Source organism: Piliocolobus tephrosceles, chromosome 6 (genome assembly GCF_002776525.5).
Source record: "Piliocolobus tephrosceles isolate RC106 chromosome 6, ASM277652v3, whole genome shotgun sequence".
NCBI classification, from domain to species: domain Eukaryota; kingdom Metazoa; phylum Chordata; class Mammalia; order Primates; family Cercopithecidae; genus Piliocolobus; species Piliocolobus tephrosceles.
Window position 1 is genome coordinate 136,672,702 of NC_045439.1, and position 20,967 is coordinate 136,693,668.

Consider the following 20,967-nt stretch of genomic DNA (forward strand, 5'->3'; position numbering starts at 1 on the left):
CTTGCTGGTTCTTTTGCTCGCTCTGGTGGTCTTAGAAAAACAAGACACCTACCAAAGTTTTTCATGCTATGCTCTGCTCAGTATTTTAGAGAGCATTCATGGTAGAGATGAAATATAACTTTTTTTTTTTTCTTTTTGAGACGGAGTCTCGCTCTGTGGCCAGGCTGGAGTGCAGTGGCACGATCTTGGCTCACTGCAACCTCCGCCTGCCGTGTTCAAGTGATTCTCCTGCCTCAGCCTCCCGAGTAGCTGGGACTACAGGTGCCTGCCACCACGCCCAGCTAATTTTTGTATTTTTAGTAGAGATGGGGTTTCACTGTGTTGGCCAGGATGGTCTCCATCTCTTGACCTTGTGATCCGCCCGCCTTGGCCTCCCAAAGTGCTGGGATTACAGGCGTGAGTCACCGCGCCCAATCACTGCGCCCAACTGAGATGAAAGAACTTTCAAGGTGCCAAAAGCCCTGGAGAAAGTCACTTGATCTTTCAATGTCTGTTTCTTCTTTAAAATGGAGCTAATACCACCTGCTTGGTAAGGGCTAAGTAAACACTACACAAATGAGGTGTGTGTGTGAGTGTTTTGCAAGCGTCTGATCTTTCCATGTAACCAGAACTTTTGCCACCTTATTCATGTTAGACAGGGGATTTGGGGTGGTATTTTAGAATGAACTCTAGGTTAAATACCTTAAGTATAACCTTTATGACATTCCTTTTATACTTCTGAATAGTGAAAATATTGGCTTTCTTTTCCATCAAATTCATCTTTTCCTTTATATTCACTTAAAATTCTTTCCCAAAGGGGATCTCTAGCTATCAGGCCCTAAATTGCAGGTGTGCGGAACATACCAGAGACGAACTGATTGCATCTTTTTTTGTTAGAGGCCACTGCCATTCTGGAACTCACCTGATGAGTCACAGAAGGGAGTCCCACCTTGGTGACTCATTTTCATGCCCAGCCCTGCATCCTTATATGTCTGCCACTCAGTTGGATCAAACAAAAACTCAGGCAGTCCCTGCAAGGAGTTGGTTCCCCGTAGACAAATGGGAGACTGCTACGGTGTGAGTGTGGCAACTGTCATGATAAGTAGTATCATTAATTCCCCCCACCCAGGACTGTATAGAGTGCTCTAAGCCATTATGCATCCCCTCCATAACCACTCCCCCGCCCCACCTTATTTCACATACAAATAAACTGAGAGTGAGAGAGATTATTTGTTCCAGGTTTGATATTTCAAAACTCCAAACGCAGTAATCTCCTTCCTTCTAATTCAGAGTTTGTTGATTTGAGAAGACTTTAGAGCTCTTATTGGGGATTTCCAGGGATACAGAGAACATTTTATTTATCCTTTTGCTAAGCTCCTGGAGTAACTGGCTTGTAGAAGCCTGGTTTTGAAGTATGCAGAGGGTGAAACACACGGGGGTTTGGTCCTTGCAAAGCAGGCAGCCCTTCCTTCTCTGGGGTTGCTAATACCTAGAGAAGCCTGGGAGACTTATTTTGTAAACAAACTCCATATTTCGCTGGACACCTGAGGCAGTAATGGCAGATACTGTGCCGGTCAGCAGGAAGAGACACGGAGTTGTCATCGTTGTAGGCTTTGGTCAGACAGGGAGTTCACATCTGGAGTTTTGGCGACGGCGAGGAAATGCAAATTTATGAACCAGGGACAGCTGATTTTGAATTCTAATTCCGCCACTTGGGAACTGTGTGATTCACACAACTTTAGTGAATCTCAGTTTCGCTGTTTATACAATGGGCACAATCATACCTTCAGGCAGAGCTTTTGTAAGAATCAGTGGGACGCCATTTGAGAAAGCTCTCACAGGGTGGGCGCTCCACAAATCTGCTTCCCTTGCTGCTGCTTGGCTTTTGTCCTGAACTCTTTTGGGTAAATGAAAATCCGTCCTCTCTTAAGTTCACCACCTCTAGAGAAAGAGTTGCAGAAAACCTTTCAAGCTGTGATTCAGTGAATAACCTCCACTGGCAAGAATTCTCCACATCTGCTCTGGAGGCTGAGGCAGGAGAACCTGGGAGGTGGAGGTTGCAGTGAGCCAAGATCACACCACCGCACTCCAGCCTGGGTGACAGACTGAGACTCCGTCTCAAAATAAAATAAAATAAAATAAAAAAATCTCCACATCATAAGTCAGTTTTGGAGGATAATCAGGTGCATCCAGAAGGGAGGCCAAGGGGGGCCAGGTGTACTTCAGTGTCCCTTTGGTTTTGAGCACCTTCACTCTGTGGAGTCCTTAGCTACAAGGGAGCTTGATGATGGTGGTGTATCTTTAGTAACTGTGTCTTCTGAAGAAATGCTCTCTTCCCTAAAGCCTGCAAGAGCAGTTCTCTCTCTTTTTATAATCTTCTCTTCTCCCTAAATCCTCTAGGCAGGAACTTGTGGATGAAGCAGGTGTTAATAGGGAACCCACCGCGTGCTGAGGAGGGTATGTGCAGGCTCAATGCTGTTCCCCGCTACTACAGGGACTATTAAAAGGACTAAATCTATTACACTCTGGCTTAAATTGAAGCTGTATATATTTCAATGCATAAATTGCTGCACTGTTTAAGAACAGTCTCTGTTTTTCTGAAATCTATTAACAGAGATTAAACCTCAGGGCCTTATATCTTGGCTATTTAACTTACTCTCTTAGTTGAAAAGGCTAGGCCTATTTATATTCCTTAGTCTAAACTTAAAAGGTGAACTGAAAGGCTTTTGTAAGAAAAATAAGTTCAAATTCCTTTATGGGACAAAATGGAAGCTGGAAATTATGGTCATTTACATTTAAAAAGATATCTGTTTCTTTCCGGCTTACCTGCCAAGACTTGAATTCACCATGGAATCTCTATTCAACCTGGTGGAATTACTGTTATGTCCAGCACCAGCTAGAAAGGGAGATGCTGAAAAGTGTATTCTCCTGGAAGGATTAATGAGTTCTCCGCTTCAGCAATGTCAAGAAAGAATCTGGGCTGTTTTCCAGTGACACCTGACTTTTACTTTTCTTAAACTGGAGAGTCTGGAGGAGCTACTATGTTCTCCTTTCATTCCTGGACCCCTTGTTAAAGTTGCTAAGGCCTAGAGAGCTTAAATAATCTGCCACATGGTCAGGAAAGGCAGAGCTAGGCTCAAGAGCAGGTGTGACTGACTGTAGAGGGCCCATGGTGAACACTGGAGGTCACCTCAGCACAGGTAAGGGAGGCAGATCATGGGGGGTGCAGGTACATCAGGAGGTGAAGTACACTACTGACACAGCCAGGGCACATGGCTGGCACCTAACATATGTTCACCAAATGAACAATTAAAAGCATTGGCAAGTGAAAGGGATCTTCCATGCATCACACCGCCGTATCTCACTCCCTCTCATCTCTCACCTGGGGCCCCTGGGCATGCTGTGCTTACTTCTTCCAAAGCAGCATTTAACACATTCCTTTCTCCACTTGCCTGTAAACTTCATCATATGCAAGATGATGCTCACAGCAGGAACTCAACAAATGTCTGACAAGCCACATCAGGAGTGTCTAGGATGTACTTTTCTAGAGTAATTCACAGATCACCCCAGACCAAGGACGGTCTGCTCAGGAATGACCCCTGCCTACAGAAATGTACCCCGAGGGCCTTCCCCATGCTTTTGGCCAGGCAGGCACACTGGAAAATTAAGAGGCGGGGTTAGTGTGTGGAGAGTTTGTGGTGGTATTGTGGAAGCTAAGCCTATCCCTAACGATACTCTGAGACACTTGATCTATTGTATCTCTTATTCTATTAAAGGCTTCTCCATAGCCCCAGTCCCAGGGGCTCCAAACCTCAGCCTCATCTTGAGCTTTGTTGCTTCTCTTTTGCTTTTACTTAGGTCAGTTGGGTTGGGGTGCCTCAATAGATGCTGTCTCACTATGTGGCTCTGTCTTTGCCTTTCAACCCCACCGCTTCGCTGGAGGTCAGCTTCTCACTTCAGTGCTTTTGGTGGGTTATCCTGCATCCTGCTAAACCTCATGCCCTGCTCACCAGCTGCTCTACCTAAAACAGAATTCTGAATGTATATTCACTCTCCCATCTGAAGCCCCCATTTGCTCCACACTGGCGACTACTCAGCCAAGTATAATTTCTCCCCTTGAAAATCAAGGCCCTCTATAACTCTTTTAACGCCACACCTTCCCCACACTTGCTTCGTTCTCCTACTGGAGCCACCAGAGGCAGGATATTAGTACCTACTTATCTGTACACCCCAAGCAGCCCTTAGACAGCACCTTGGATGTGGAAGAGTCTCCATGCATGTTTGTTTCCACTAATTTAATTTGGTGTAACACCCTGGCAAGCAGTAGGCCCCAGGAACAAGATTCTAGACCACCTCAGGAGCAGAGAGTTTGCCCACAGCCTGGAGAGAAAAGGAGCAGCCAAGACAACTGCAGAAGAATAAAGGAGGATGGACTCAATTATACCAGGAATTCTGCTATGAGTAGATCGTTCAGTTTACTCTGAATTCACTGACCCTTCTCCAGCTCAGTGTCTTCCTCTCCTACTCAACATAAACTTGTCCATGTGAGCCTTTCATTAACTCACTCGCAACTTGCAGGCTGTTGACCCCTGTTCCTCTCTGGCCAGCAACACCCTGGGCTTTGTCATTGGTCAGAACTGCTCCACTTCCATAATCTCGAAGTCAGACAATGAGGCTTTGGCCACAGCCTCCAGTTCTCTTTTGCCATTATTTATTACAACTAGTTTTTACAATTCCTGTATCTTTGTCCTCTCTCCTTTCTCCCATCTCAGCCCTACTTTGATCATCATCCTCAGCTTCTTTGCTCCACTCTCCTGCCATGCTTCTGCTTCTATTCCAGGGTGCTGGGGCCACTCCCAGTGCCCCACTGACCAGTGCCTCTGCAGGCCCTGCCCTGGCCCTTTCTACCAACTCCTTGCCGTTGGCATGTAAAGCAACAAGGGAGACCAATCTCACATTCATTTCTAGCTCCTGCCCTATTCACGTACACCCAAGTGTCTGGAAAGAGGGTCTTCCCGTGCCCCTATCCCACTTCCTCACTCAAAGATGGCCCCCTCATTGTCCAGTATGGCAGACACTGGCCGCCTCTGGCTACTTATGTGACAACGAATAAAAATAAGTAGGCTATAGAAGCCACATTTCAAGTGTGCAACAGCACCTGTGGTACAGACAGAGAACATTTCCATCATCACAGAACGTTCCATTGGACAGCGCTGGTCTACACCACTCCCAACTTGCTCCACATCCTTTCTCCCTGTCTCATAAATAATTCCTCTGTTCACCACATGACCCAAGTCGTTCTTAGGAGTGGGCACTGTGGGTGGCCCTTCCAGTCCTTATGCTTCCACTCAGAGAATAATGCAGTTTCCTCCTTTTATTTCTCAACCCTACCCTCTCCCCATCCTGCGAGCACCATCTCAGCACGAGCCTCCGTCATTCACTTCATTACAGCAGCAACTTCTTCAGCCATGTTCTCATTCTCCACATGGCAGACAAGCCCTTTCTAAAATACACAATGGATCCTGTTACTCTCTGGTTAAAGCCCATCAACAACTTTCATTTGCCTCCTGGGTTCAAGGGATTCTTCTGCCTCAGCCTCCCGAGATAAAGGTTAAATGCAGCAACAGGGCAGAAGCCCTTCCTGACCAAGTCCCTCATCCACTACCCTCTCCAGCTCCATCTTCTGCTGTCCCCCTTTTCCCCCCAGTCTGGGCCTTCTGCAGCCCCCAAACATGCTAGGACCTTTGTTCATCCCCAGACTTTGACCCCTTAAGTCCTTCTCCCTGCTCATCTGTATGACTCTTACTCCTTCCCCAGGGCTGAGCGTAGACATCACATCTGTCCAAACCCACTGCTCCCATCCCGAGGCAAGATTAGGAGTCCCTTCTACATATTCCTGTTACACCTGTGCCAACTTGAATCTTGTCACACTAACCTGTGATGTCCCCATTGTATCCTCATTACCCTTGCTAGGCCAGCACAGAAGTTGAGAATGTCACAGGATCTGATGTCTTTGCTGGCCTTTCATTAACAATAATGGTGGTTAATCTTACTGGGTCCTGCAAGAAAGGGAATTAGGCCAAATGCTAAGACTTCTTTGATGAGCTGCTTTTAATTAAAAGATGAAGCTGTGTCATAGTCTTCTAGAGCACGGTTTTCCAGTCTTTAATTTAAGACTCATAATGGGCAATAAAATCAATAGAGTGGGTCATGACCAACTTTTTTAAAAGCATGTGATAGACTAGCACAGAAAATGTCAGAATGTGTCATACCTATTAGAGTGAGTATTTTTTCATGATTTTTTTGGTTTCAGCTGTATCTAGGCATAGGCATGTGTGTACTGGGCCATAATGCAAAACTTGTCATCTCTTGCTCTAGATTACAGTTGCAGAAGTTGAAAAACACTACTCTAGGTAATACCTGGTTGATTATTCCTGGGGCAGACGTACAGATAGTGAAACTGCTTTACAGCAGTGTATGATGATTTTAACAGTATCATATGCTTCATAATGTTCACTTTCGCTTTCAACTGTCCTGTAATTTTCATTAACTTTTCAGAAATAGCTTGCAAATTGTTTTTCATCTTGTGCTATCAAAAAAATGTTTTGCCAGTTGTGTTGAGTCCTTAGTATCTGTCTAGAGGTGCAGAGATCTCCATAGCAACTCCACAGATTAGAAGGCTGGGCTCTTAGCTTCCCTGGCCAGCCCCAGAGGACTCATAAGGGCAGAGCTGAGGTCACTTACCTGGTGATGGTTCATGGCTTAGAACACAATAGGTTTTCACAATAGGTTGTCAATAAACATTAGCTTCTTAAACAAAAATGCATATGTGGAATGGCTTTACCATTTGCAGAAATAAGGGTCCCAATGTGCCAGTTTATATTACACATCCACCTATCGATCCACCCCACGCTGCCTTGAGAGTAGGGGTGTAATGATGTATGCAGATTGCACCCTCCCACTGATAGGAAAAAATCAGCACGATCATAACTCTGCCTTGGTATTTCTGCATGCTACTATAGCTTCCCAGGAAGGCCCAAATGCTTTACTTTGAATTAGCGCTGAACTTGTTTTAATTGAGTCATCTTCCCACCTAGAGCACTTCTATTTTCCATGACTCAGACATAAGACAATGCCATTTGAGTTCGCATGTATATACCAAGAAACATGGATTGTTAGTGGTTGAGAGTATTCTGAGGTCTTCTACCAGGCACAGAGGGAATGATCACAGATTGGTTTTTGCTATAGACAGAGAAGGGAGGTGAGGAGAGACATATGCTATGTATTTGCCATTCCCCAGGGAGGACCTTAATGGATCTAAAGGTTAATATTTTGCTTTCATATATCGATATATAAAAATTAATCTTATAAAGTAACAGACATTTTGTTCAAAACTTTAAAACAAATTTAGAAAATATAACCTTATTACTCAAAGATAATAGCTGATACATTTTTAATATCTTTTGCAATATTTTCCTATTTTATTACATTACAGACCTCTTTTTTTTCCCTTCCACATATCACATGCCCTTTCTAAGTCTATATTTTTCTTTCCAGAATTTTAAACGGGAACATAAATCCTACTGAGATTATAGACCATAACTGATTTAACTAATTGCCTACTATTGGGCTTTTGGGTTGCTGCCAATTTTCCACTTTTACAAACATTTCTATAGCTAGGTATTTGTGCTTATTCACAATTATATACTTGGAATGAGGAATTTTATTTCTACTCTAGAAATACAGGTCATGGTTGTTTTCCTTTCTACATTCAGATGCCATTTAAAGCCCACTGGGGAAAGTGACTGTCCTATTATTCAAGGAAAAAAGTTATCTTGATTTTGGCCTTAACAAAAGAATGCTCATAAAGCAACAGTATGGTATGGCAAGAGAAAAGCAGGCATAGCTGGGAGCCAGGCCCAGCTTTAGCCCAGCCAGTGCACAGGAAGGACCTTGGGTGAACCATGGACTATCTCATCTTCCTTTTGCCTATCTTAAAAATGAGAGGGTTAGGCCGGGCACGGTGGCTCAAGCCTGTAATCCCAGCACTTTGGGAGGCCGAGACGGGTGGATCACGAGGTCAGGAGATCGAGACCATCCTGGCTAACATGGTGAAACCCCGTCTCTACTAAAAAAAAAAAAAAAAATACAAAAAACTAGCCGAGTGAGGTGGCGGGCGCCTGTAGTCCCAGCTACTTGGAAGGCTGAGGCAGGAGAATGGCATGAACCCGGGAGGCGGAGCTTGCAGTGAGCTGAGATCCAGCCACTGCACTCCAGCCTGGGCAACAGAGCGAGACTCCGTCTCAAAAAAAAAAAAAAATGAGAGGATTAAACTTTATTCCTTCTTCCCATACCAAATCTTGAAACGCGGGCCCTATAGCATGAAGGTCACATTTGCCCCATCCCAGAAATTCAAGGTAAACAAACTCAGTTTGGAAAAATTTAAAGGATGCGAAGTTTCCATTTTCAAGGCATTGTGAGAACGCCTCTCTTTCCCAGCTGGCGGCCCCATAAATGAAGCATTTCACAAGCTGCTCATGGCTTGCTTAACGAAGATGCCAAATTACACCACCAGATTTTTTTCCCCTTTGGTGCCATCACTTTTCCTCCTTATGCCAATGAGAATTCAGGGTGGCATGAAGATAAGAGTTGGTATAAATGAGAACTTTGTGATATACACGCAGTGCCTGAGTTTATCTCTGACTCAAATTTTGAGACTTAACATTTCTTATTTACTAATAATTAAACTTCAAAGAAAAAAGAGACAGACCTAGGAAATGGGATAATTTCACTGATATTTACTCACCTAGTAATAAGCATCCAATTCATTATTGAGGAAATAAAGAGATAATACGTACCCAACAAACGAAGGAGGAGAAAAAGAACTCCCAAAGCGTAAGACTTGAGTTCAGGGCTGACTGTCCTACGTGCAAAGAGATGAAGAGAAAAAGACAAAAAAAAAAAAAACAGATTCTTATCACTCCCCTGTAATTAACAGACCCCAGAGTCATTTGCTGCTGTCCATCAGAGCTCTTCTTTAGAAAATTACTAATAGTGCCTTTTTTTTGTCCCTGCCTAAAGTCTGAAAAATAACTGCAACTGTGGTGCCAAGATAAGTTTAGGAATTTAACAGTGTTTTTTAATAACTGGAGCTAACCTTGTCATTCGAAGGACAGAATGCAAATGTGGTCATAAAGCCTACATTTAAAGACATGTTGGTTTTGCTGAGATCAGGAAGCATCTTAAGTTGGTGGGGTACATGTATTGGGGGGGAAAACATCAACTGAGAAAATAATTCCCCGTATGCTTCACAAACAGGCTGAAACCATGAGCACCTTTACCATTCTCTAGTCATTTTGTGAAATCCACCAGGTTAGCATGGTTGGACACCCTGGATGGACCATTAGGGAAATAATCCACTTAGCATGTTTCAGCACTGTGATGGTTAATATTGGGTGTCAACTTGATTGAAGGATGTAAAGTAGTGATCCTGGGTGTGTTGGTGAGGGTGTTGCCACAGGAGATTAACATTTGAGTCAAGTGGGCTGGGAAAATTAGACCCAGCCTCAATCTGGGAAGGCACCGTCTAATCAGCTGCCAGCACAGCTAGAATATAAAGCAGGCAGAAAAACATGAAAATACCAGATGGGCCTAGCCTTCCAACCTACATCTTTCTCCCGTGCTGGACCGTTCCTGCCCTCGAACATTGGACTCCTAGTTCTTCAGTTTGGGACCCACACTGGCTTTCCTTGCACCTCAGCTGGCCGATGACCTATTGTGGGATGTTGTTATCATGTGAGTTAATACTTAATAAACATATATCTACATATATCTATATCTCCTATTAGTTCTGTCCCTCTAGAGAACCCTGACTAATACAAGCACCTTTTAATTGGAAAGGTACCTTCATATAATTACAGTTGTTTCAAAGTGATCCAATCTCCCTGGCCTTGGTTTCCTCAGAACAGTCCCTTAGAATGGTCTTCTATACATTTTCTAGAACATTTCCAGAGTGTAACATTTTCTGGGATGGGAGAGTAGAAAGAAGTTTGGAAACACTGACCAATTTCAGATAGATGGGTCCACATAGCTGATAACACAGTCTCCTCTGTAATACCTCTTACTCTTGCAACTGGTATTTCTTCAATGCTTGTCTTCTGTCCTGAGGCCAAAGACTATTTGTGTCTTGTTTATCATCATGACCTCAACCCTAGCACCATGTGTGGTGCCCAGCATGTGCTAAGTGACAGTGTAAGTGGGTGGGTGGGTAGCCCTTTCTTGGCTTGGTGGTGAAGGCATGTGACGGGGAAGATAGCTGACTGACCACATGCATATGTGCTTTCAGGTCATCCTGAGCACCAGTGGCAAAGAACCTTCCTCTTATCTGTTGCTATCATGAGTCCCCAGGGGAGAGGGGAAAGAAATCACACTTCTATGCTCCCTGGCAGGACCTGGCTAGGTGTAGAACCAGTCCATTGTGGCTGAGCCTTTAGAAACACCCAAGAGCATTTCAGTGTGACTGAGCGACCCATGAGATGCAAGGAGGGCCTAGAAATCAATTCCGTAGAAAATAAACGTTAGTAACAAAGTTACCAACAGGATATCCAGTACACAGGATATTAACCTATCTATGGACTTGGCTAGAATAATATTCTTAAATGATCTCAGAGGTCATTCATCCAGCCATCCAATGATATCTATCCAACGAGCTACCACTTGGCTTGAGCCTCAGGTGGGCATATCTTTGGTTTCTTGGCATGACAAACCCAGTGACAATCCAAAAAGGATGTGTCCTCCCCAAATTCACACATTAAAACTTAACCCCTAAGGTAATGGTGGGGCCTTTGAAAGACGATTATTAGGTCATGAAGACTCTTGCTCTTGTGAATACGACCAGTGCCCTTATAAAGGATGCCCCAGAGTTACCTCACCCCTTCTAAGTGACGGCATGGCAGCAAGGCATATTTCTGAACCAGGAAGCCAGCCCTCACCAGACAGCACATCTGCTTGCACCTTGATCTTAAACGCCCCAGTTTCCAGAACTGAGAGAAATAAATGCCTGTTGTTTGGAAGCCTCTGAGTCTAGGTATTTTGTTATAGGAGCCTGCATGGATGAAGACACTGGAGTTTTTACAATCTTTGCCCCCGTTTCTAAGATTTTCAGGGAAAACACATCTCTTCTCAATTAGAAAGAATACAGTACAGGTAAGTCATCCCAGGGCAGCAGGTCACGACTTTCATTAAGTGATGGGGACGTGACTCTGGCTGATTGAGTTAGACACCTGTAAAACGTTCATGATGAGTCCAGTGTCTCTGGACAGAAACACAGTCAGTACTCTTTAGAATGTGCACGTTACAAAATCCAAGTTCTTCAAAGCTATTATCATCTCCACGGCTCTGGCTTTTGCACTTTCATTTGAAAGCATTGACTTGAAAGACACATAAATAGAGGCAAATTCCCCTTATCAAGAAAGCACGCTGGTATAATGAGTTAGACTATTTATCACCTGAAATTTGATTTCCTTTCACCTATCATGTCACTAGGAACAAAGTGAGCAAGGTGCTAAGATCTCCCTTCATATCCTGTTGGGAAACTGGTTCCTATGAGAAGAATAATCCTTCTTGGCTTGAGTTATGAAGAAACGGAGGGCTCTGTGCGAACACTATTGAAAGCTCTGGACAACACTGGGGAGGGAGTCTTAGCTTTAAATGTACTAGCTGGGTGACCTTGAGAACACCACCCAATTACTCTTGGAGCCCAGTGTGAGACCTAAGAGGGGCTGAGCATCAGCTTTTAACCTCGCTTGCAGATGTTCTGAGCACTGTTGTTGGTGGGATGGTCCTGTTTGGCATGACAGTGGGTCCGTTCTTCTGGGAGGGGGCAAGGGCTGGTGCACATCTGTGTTCTTGTGCCAGCCTGAGACATCTGTGATGGCAAATCAGACTAGGAAGGTGATGGAATAAAGCTGTGTCTTGGACCTCTCAACATGCACAATGCATAGCGTGTGCTTCCAGCACAGCGTGGAGTTATAAGCCTAGGTCATTTAGGCCATCTGTTGCTGATTAATTTAGAGGGAATCAAATATTTCCAGCAAAGCTCCAAGAGCTGTTTATCAAGCTGAGATTTGGAAGTGATTAAGAATTTCAACAAACTTTCCATGTTTGGTAGTCACTACTAGTGAGTGTCTAGAGGCTAGGTTTTTGCAGAGAAGTCATGGGGCAAGCAAATAAGAGACTAGTCATTTTTCATGCTTCTCGGTGCCTTTAGTGTATGAATATCACAATATAACTTCACAAGAACGTCTAATAATGAAAAATAAACTACTCATAAGGCAGCCACCTAAACCCTATACATGAGATCTGATGGGTTTTGTCCAAATGCATATTATACATAATCATCTTCTCTAAATAGTTTTAAATTCAATAGTTCATTTCATAAACACTTTCACATTCTTAAGAATTTTCATTATTCCATGGAGCTGCAGTGCCATAATTTAACTCACTATTCCAATTCAGGGTTTTCTGCTATTATAGTTAACGTTGTAATAAAAATCTGTCTGCATTGAGCTCTTTCTTTCTTTTTCTTGTAGAGAAGTACTTTTTAAAGATAAATGGCAAGGGGCAGGGTTACTGAATAAAAGGGTCTGAATATTTTTATGGCTCTTGACTCACATTGCCATATTGCTTTTTTGAAAGGAGTGATAGCCTTTTCCCATGCCACCAGCAATTTGTGATTTTGTCAGTTTTGATACAGCCTTGTAAGCACTGGGTGTCAATTTTTAAAATTTATTTTTCAAACGTAGTAAGTATAAAATGGCAATTTGCTATTGTACCCTTAATGCTCTGCACATTCAAAAGGCCTTGCTAATGATGTTCTAGGTAACATTAGCACTTGTAAAAATCCTCTTCCTTGGAATTCATAACAAAGGTGAGGAAATGTGGTGGTGAAGAGAGAAGCTAAATAAAGTAGAGGTGAGGTGCGTGGACACTGGGTACTTCCATGTGTTTCATTCCTACTTTTATTTCCAGCCCTTGCTATTGAATCTGTTCACTTAGATAACTGCATCCCAAGAAGGCAAGTCTGTCTTTTTTTTTTTTTTTTTTTTTTTTTTCCTAAGACAGAGTCTTGCTCTGTCTCCCAGGCTGGAGTGCAGTGGCATGACCTCAGCTCACTGCAACTTCCACCTCCTGGGTTCAAGCAATTCTCCTGCCTCAGCCTCCCAAGTAGCTGGGATTACAGGCGTGTGCCATCACAAGGTTTCTCCATGTTGGCCAGGCTGGTCTCAAACCCCTGGGCTCAAGCGATCCTCCCACCTCAGCCTCCCAAAGTGCTGGGATTATAGGCGTGAGCCACCACGCCCAGCTGATGAGACTTTGTGTAGCGGGCCTTCCCCTGATTCAGATGAATGGCAGGCTATGTGTTAGTTCACTTCTGGGTTTCCAACACAAATCTAGGTAACTCTGCAAATGATAAAAGTTACTCAGAATATTACTAATGGCTCATCTTTGAGGTATCTCATCTGGCTCCAGGACAGGTCTCCAGAGACAGGTAACAACAGAATTTTGGTTGGCTCTCTCCAACAACCTCTTTGTACAAGAATGGTCACTGCTCACCTGCCATGAGCCATGCTGCACAATAACCCGTCACATCTCTACTGAGTTTGCACACACATGGTCTCAGGTCTCAGTGGGTCCTGCTCCACTGCAGGAGGCAGGCAGGATCGGTCATATCACCCCCAGCTACAGATTCAGAAGCAAGTCTAGGGGGAAGTGCCCACGTTCATATGGCTAAGCAGTGGCAGGGTGGTGGAGGCTGGGCACTGATACCATTTTCATTTTCCTCCAACAAGGCTGCGTCCTGTAAGGCTCGATGCAGGATCCTTTTCAAAATTGCCTGCAGGTCTATTTCTGGGAGAACATGAAAGTGCTGTTTTCTCCCCCATGCCCTGCCTTCTTCTCTTGGTGAGAGGTCCCTATCAAACATAATTGATTCCCAGCAGCCTAGAGAAGCTGTGCTCCTTGCTGTGGCCCTAGCTCACCTGGCTCGAGAGATTCCTATGTTGTCTGAAGCTCTGGTCCCTGGGAGGCCTGCAGATGAACACTAGGTGGAAAGGAGGAGAGGTGGGGCTGTGCCGATGGCTTACCTGATGAGGATGATGACTGAGGGTGTCTGTGCCATGGCACCGATCAGGCTGCAGATACACATCACACAGAGGAAAGTGAGGAAGGCCTCTTGGCACCCAGGACTGGGGCATTTTCCAGGAACCACGGTCGCATTCTCAGCAGGGACGGTGGTGAGGCATGCACAGCCCGTGAGATTCTGAAAGGGAAGCGTTCAGCCCTTTTATCTGGGGGTATCTCCAGTTTCCAAAGGCAAATCCATCCATCAGCTGAAGCTGTCACGGCCTAATTACGCATTCTGTGGCAGTCCATTAATTAGGTCTGAATAAGCGAGTTAGCTTTTTTAAGGAGGCTGCAAAACACACGCAAATAAAGGAATATTTACAGGGAGGAGAGCTGATATTTCTCTGTCTCTTGTGTGTTTCAATTCCATTTTCAAGAATCCCTCAGTAAGCTGAACCATAGATAACTGTGTCCCCCCAATACAATTAGAGAAGAAATTGCGCTTCCACAATATGATAAAACATTGCCAAATTAACATTGTAATTAGTTGCCAATTTGTCCTCTCTTTTATGCAGTTATAATTACACTGAAGTGTATTAAAAGAAGTAAATCAGGTAACCCGCATATTGTTGCTGGTTGAGTGCCCAACATGGCACTTGGAACAAAGGCTGCACGCTGTTACGCGTGAAGTCACTGCGTCTGCAAGGCCGGGTGAGGGACAGCTGATGGAAAGTTCTCTGGAGGCTGAGGAAGCAAAGGGGGCTAAGAGATGCAGAACCTTGGAGCAGCTTGTGGGGAGTAGAGTTAAAACCCAACGAAATACATTTATTAATATATGATCAGAGAGAAGAAAAAAAAAAGCGACTGCATTTCATTTGATCTTCTGGGTGGATTCTAGCCCAGCTGCCTGTTCCAGGCAGGATCCTCTCTCCTGCTCGCTCCAGGAATTTCTGATGGCAAAGGGAGGAGCAGGGACTGGGAGAGGCAGTGCCCAGTGCCAAGCCAATTAAGGTTCCATAATAATAGTGCAGAGGTCTTTAATGAATACAAAGTGAAAACAATCATAAATGATTCATTGCTTTTCCTTCCAGAACTGCTTGGCTTTCAGAGCACATGCCCAGGTAAATCCTCCTGAGGGTCAAACAAATCCCCTCTGGCTTTTACAGTTCTCCTACTCTGGTCCTCCCCCTCTGCCCACAGAATATAGAGATACGGGTTTTCTGATCCCATTAAGCTATATGGGATGACTTCAGGGGTGTCTGAAAGTGTTCATGTGCCCCAAACCCAACAGGGCCAGTCTGTATAGCTGTGCCCCCAACAGGGGCTTTTATCCATGGGGAAGGAATGATGGGGGCAGCCGTATGCTGGGGCTCCACCCTTCCCCTCAGTGTCTGCCCAGAGCAGGCGCCTTTGTGAAAGTGGTTCAATTAGTGTACCTAGGGGCATTTACTGTAATACCCAGAAGATACTGAGGCCCCGCCCCTCTGTCCCTTTTCATGTACCTCTGCCTAGAGACTTTTTAGCTCTTTTTCAAAACCCAGCTCAGATACTGCCTCGCTTCTCAGAACCTCACCTCACTGGGCACATCCCAGCTTCCTTCCAAGTTCCACAGGGCCCTTTTTAAGGGTCACTCCACCCCTACTGCAGAGACCTTTACATGCCTCCTAGAGGAGACAAGAACCCTTTGGGACAAGACCTATGTCTTTTGCATTCTTTCCCAAGCATCTTTTCCTAGCACAGAGTTGAGACGTAGATGAAAGTAAGCATACAGCTTTAGAATGCACATGAGCACGAACCTTCCTCATTTTTATTAGGAAGCAAGACTTCTCCCCAACTTTCACTGAAAATGCCACTCCTCCTCTCCCCAGCAGAGGAAACTGCCCACTCCTCCCCAGCATCACAGCCAAACTTTTCTAGCTATTTAGCTCACCACCTGCATTCCTCTTCTCCCACGCTCTCAGCTCACTCCGACTGGCTTCTGTTTCCACACACATGAATCCGGTGGTGCTAAGTTCTTCAGTGGGCTCCATATCCCAGGTCCACCATGCATTTCTCTCTTCCCGGAGCTCTCAGGAGCACAGGCCTCTTGCTTACTACTCATCATTCCCTTGTTTGGCTTCAAGACTCCACTCTCCCTGTTTCTCTGGACCCCTCTGGTCACTCACTTTCCATCTTTGTTGGTACCTTCTCCCCTTTCCCACCTGGTCTGGACTTTCTTCCTTTCTTCATCTGTACTCTTTCCCCAGCTTTCCTTCCTTCATTTTACCATCTCTGCACTGGATCACAGCCTTTCTAAATTTAATCTTTAGCCTGGATCCTTCCCAGATCGACTTGCTATATCCCTTCCTAAGACTCATGAGCATGGTAAGGCATCAAAACTGCCTCCAGGAATGAGTGCCTGTGGTAGATTCTATGCTTTCAGCGTAGCACTACTGTCCCACCTAAGGCTGGGAACTATCTCCCCCAAATTCCCTTTCCTGAAAGGATGGGGGCTGGACAGGAGGGAAACCTGGGAGAGACTCAGAAGGCAGGAGTTGTAAGAGACTAGCATATGCCACCTTGCAATATGCCTCTTTTGCATAAAGAATATTTTGAGCTGATTATTTTGAGAAACCACAGACACAGGAAGAACCTCTGACAACAGAAGTTACCGTTGTGTAAGGAAAATTAAATTTACATTTACAAAGGAAATCTCCATTTGTAAGGGTGGTTCCTCTCTGTACCAGAGAGAGGAATGACTGAATCCCTAGAGACTATCATCAATCTAGAAGACACTGACTTAAGTTTGCATAACAAATGTTACTCTTGTTTAAAGTGCTTTTTCTGGGCATCTCCTCATAACTGGCCTTCCCCACACCCTTCTTTCTCTGTTTCACTGGACCACGGTATTCAAGTCTGAAGTCAAAGCCACCTCTTTGAGATTTGCTCATTTCTCTGGCTATCTCCTGTGTCTACATTGTGTATACATGTTTCTAAACCTTTGTTTTCCTCCTGTTAATCTGTCTTAGGTTACAGGGGTCTGTCCCAACTGGGAACTGTGAAGGGTAAAGAGAAAATTATGTATTCCTCTTCTATAAAGTGGAGCTGAGGCCATTGCTCCCAGAAGGTCACAAGGTCAGGGATGCCCAGAACGTGCTGGTCTGTCCCAGCACTCCCCACTTTACACCGCCTTCTTTTCTGCCTACCCTGCTGACTGGTGGAGGCGCCATGCCCACCTCTAGTGACCTGGCTGCAGCAGGCCATGTGGCTCCCCACATCCCAGAGTGCCCATCAGATCTCCTGAGCAGCCATGCAGCACAGCTTCCTGGGATGTTCCCCTGAGCTCTGACTCGCCCACCTGTGCCAGGGGCGTCTAGTGAGGAAATGTTGCTTTGCTTCTTCCTCTTACTTCAAAACACTGTTTTCCTGACGGTTACGCAGCCCCAGCCCGAGCTCCAAACTCCTTTCCCTCCACCTCTTACCTTAGTAACAGCACTCTATTGACTATAAAAGTAATGGCAAAAACCGCAATTTTGCACCAACTTAATATAAACCAGGAGGTAATTCTGAATCCTCCATTCATATACCTACATCAAATTCATCTTCCCCCTGACACTAAAGCTAATGAAGACAGAGACCACTGTGGCTGTATGCCCTAATTTACCCCAGCCATCCAGGACAGGGCTTGGCTCACAACACGGATTTTATACACACACACGCACACACACACATTTATTTATATATATATATATATATATTTATTTATATATGTTGACTGAGTGAATACCTAAGTTCTGTTCATTTTGCCATGTCCTAAATCTATCTCAAACACCACCCTAGTTCAAACCACTTGCAACCATCCTTCTTTGGTTACTGCAGTGGTCTGTGAGGGAAAAGATTTGGGAGTGAAGTTTTTAGAACCATATGGACTCAAAGAGTAGTTAGGCATAAATGAAAAATGGGACCCTTGTGGGTGGCTGTGGTCTTGTTTGGCTAAGTACCCCAGGAATCCCTCAATTCCGGTAACCCCACATCATATTCCTGAGTGTTCCTGAGGGGCTATGCACTTGTAGCATGCAGTCTCTCAGGAATGTGATATGGGCACTGGAGTTGAGTGAGACCAGAACCCTCTGAATGTGCCATGTGATCAGTGAGCTTTCTTTGGTTTAACAAGTCATCTGCAATTGCTGCCTGCATCTTGGTCTTATTTTTGCCCATACCTAGGCCATGGCTCAATTATATTATATTTACCATAAAGAGGAAACTGGCCTCTCTCTGCCCTAAAAAGTAGAAAATTCCTCCTGAAATGGATCCTCTGATCATGGCACTAATGGAATGGGATACAATGAGACATCTTTATCTCAGGCTACAGCTGGCACGGTGCCTGCACAGCCCGATCCGGGTGAGCTAAATGTGTCCATGATGTCTATGTTCATGTTAATGAGGTGAGCAGACAGCAGGGTTAAGCTGCCATAGGATTTGCAGCCGAAACAAAGGGTAGCAGTGCGTGGTTTGAATGTTTGGTGTCTCTTGACCCAAGAATCCATATGTTGAAAAATAATCACCAATGTGATGCTATTACAAGGTGGGGAGTCTTCAGGAGGTGATTAGGTCATGAGGGTGGAGCACTCATGAATGGGATTAGTGTCCTTATAGAAGAGGCCCCAGAGAACTGCCTTGCCCCTCCCACGACGTGAAGACACTGCTAGAGGGTGCCATCTATGAACAGGAAGCAGGCCTTCATCAGACATCAGATCCATAAGCACTTTAGTCTTGGACTTCCCAGCCTCCACAGCTGCGAGAAATTTGTTGTTTATAAGCCATGCAGTTTAAAGTGTTTTGATATAGCAGCCAAAAGGGGCTAAGATAGCCCCAGGCTGAATGGACAGGAATGGGATGATTTAGGGTTAATGACAGAAGAAAAGCCAGAGACTAGCACAAGACCAGTGAAAATGTCTGTCTGTTGGTGTCCAAGAGGAAAAGCTGGAAATGGATGGATCTCTCCTAAAGGTTCTAGGCAAATCTGAATGTATTATTCAGATTTAATTTATTCATAGAGAGCTGTGAAAGAGGCTGGGGAGGAGATGCCAGAGTGCTCTGAGCAAGGACTTGGATGGGTTTCCTTTTCCATGCGATGAGTCAACCCACCAGGATGGGCTGGGTGGTCCCAGACATGGCCATGGGGAGCAGGCTGGGGCAGCCCTGCAACCTCTCCAGCAGGGGATCCAAGGGAAAATGCTGAGGTTGTGGTCAGATGGCAAGAGGTAGGAAGTTCCTTTATTGGGGCTTATGTGACATAAGAGCCCAGATTTGTTCAACATTATGCTAAGGGAGCTGGGTGCATAAGGTCGTGAGGCTGTTAAGGAGTAATCTTCTACTGAGATGTCGGAGTGTGGTAGGAGAAATTACAGATGAGGACTTACGTAGTTTCACCTTTCCCAGAGTGCAGAGAGATGATTTCTACCAATGGGGTTTTCAACTTTGATCCGAAGGGAAAAGGGGAAGTAGGGGATACCCCTTCAGCTGGCAGTAACTGGGCACCTATATGGGAAGCCCTAGACCTGCAAATGCTTTGAGCTATAAGAAGTTTGAAAATCTAGAGAAAAGCTAGATATGAGAGAGCAGTCTAATCTAAGGGGACGATAAAGATTGGTATCCTAATTCTCACCCCAAACCCCAATAGCATAGTTCTATTTGGCCAATCCAAAAAGCAGGTGGATCTTGGAATTGACCTGTAGACTACCATGATCTGAGTGAGCGATATGCCCCCTAATGCTTTCTCTGGCTGTCCCTAAGACAATTAACTAGTAAGAAAGTATGCCAGACTTCAGATTAGTTTATGATTGCAGAATTGGCAAATGCCCCCGTTTTCCATCCCCATTTCAAAGGCAATGCAGTATCTTCCTGGTTTGCCATTCTCTGGGAAGAAATGCAGTCCCTGCTGCCTCTGGGAGAGGTGAATTCTCTGCTTGGCATCCGAACTTGGGGGGTGGTGGGATCTAGCTTTACTGTCAATAAAATGTACCATGACACTTCATGTTAATAATAAGGTGGCCACTGAGCTCCCACAACAGACCTGACAAGTTTGTTGATCTGGAGGACAGGGGGAACCGGCTTGTCCATTCTACGAGAACATATCCAACAGACAGACCTGCCCAGGCACAAAAGGACATATATACAATATGAGTCACAATGTGGTTTGTCAGAGCCCAAGTTTTGCTCATCATCAGTCTGGATGCTCATTGATAAGAGACTGGTTAAAAACAGACTACTAGGTCCACGCGATGGAAGATTATACAGGCATAAAAAAGGTAGAAGAACATCCCTTATGTACTAATTTAGAAATAACTCCCAGGTAAACTACTAACTGAAAAAGCCAAACAAAATAGCGAGGTCCAAAATAGGGCCTTTTATGTGCACTAAAAAATCCAGGAGGATGTACAAGAAACCGAGGACAGCAATCGTCTATTTGGCAGGTCGAGGAAGAAGTAAACAGGGGACAGAGGTGAAAGGGAGAGTCCCTCATGTCCTCCTTTTTATACTTTTTGATTTTTGAATCATATAAATGTATTTATTAAAAATTGAAAATGTTATAAAATAAATCAATGAAAGGAGAATAGCACATCACTGAAAATTGTATTTCTGTTCCACCTTCAGTCATTAATTTCAATTGAGAAATGTTTCTATTCACATACAATGATGAGAATAAATAATTACAATAAAGCTAGAGACCACAAAAATAGAAAAATGACTCTCTGGAATCTTGGATTTGTTTTCTATTGATGAAGGAAGCGGTCAGTATGCTATTTTGACAGCTGGTATTACAAGAACAAGATACTCCTCGGCAGTGTTTCAAAAATACTGGCAAATAAAGTTGTTCCCCGC

The 20,967-nt window shown here is 44.6% G+C and overlaps 1 protein-coding gene across 3 annotated transcripts in view; it reads right to left on the minus strand.

Moving 5' to 3' along the window:
- Positions 1–20,967, minus strand: part of SLCO3A1 (solute carrier organic anion transporter family member 3A1) — a 315,736-nt gene that overhangs the window by 12,615 nt on the left and 282,154 nt on the right. For all 3 annotated transcript variants that reach the window (XM_023220849.2, XM_023220848.2, XM_023220847.2), the window contains exons 8-9: positions 14,124–14,299; positions 8,838–8,902 (exon numbers count right to left, since the gene is read on the minus strand). In XM_023220849.2, the coding sequence (XP_023076617.1) occupies positions 8,838–8,902; positions 14,124–14,299 (241 nt within the window). The remainder of the gene's footprint in view (positions 1–8,837; positions 8,903–14,123; positions 14,300–20,967) is intronic.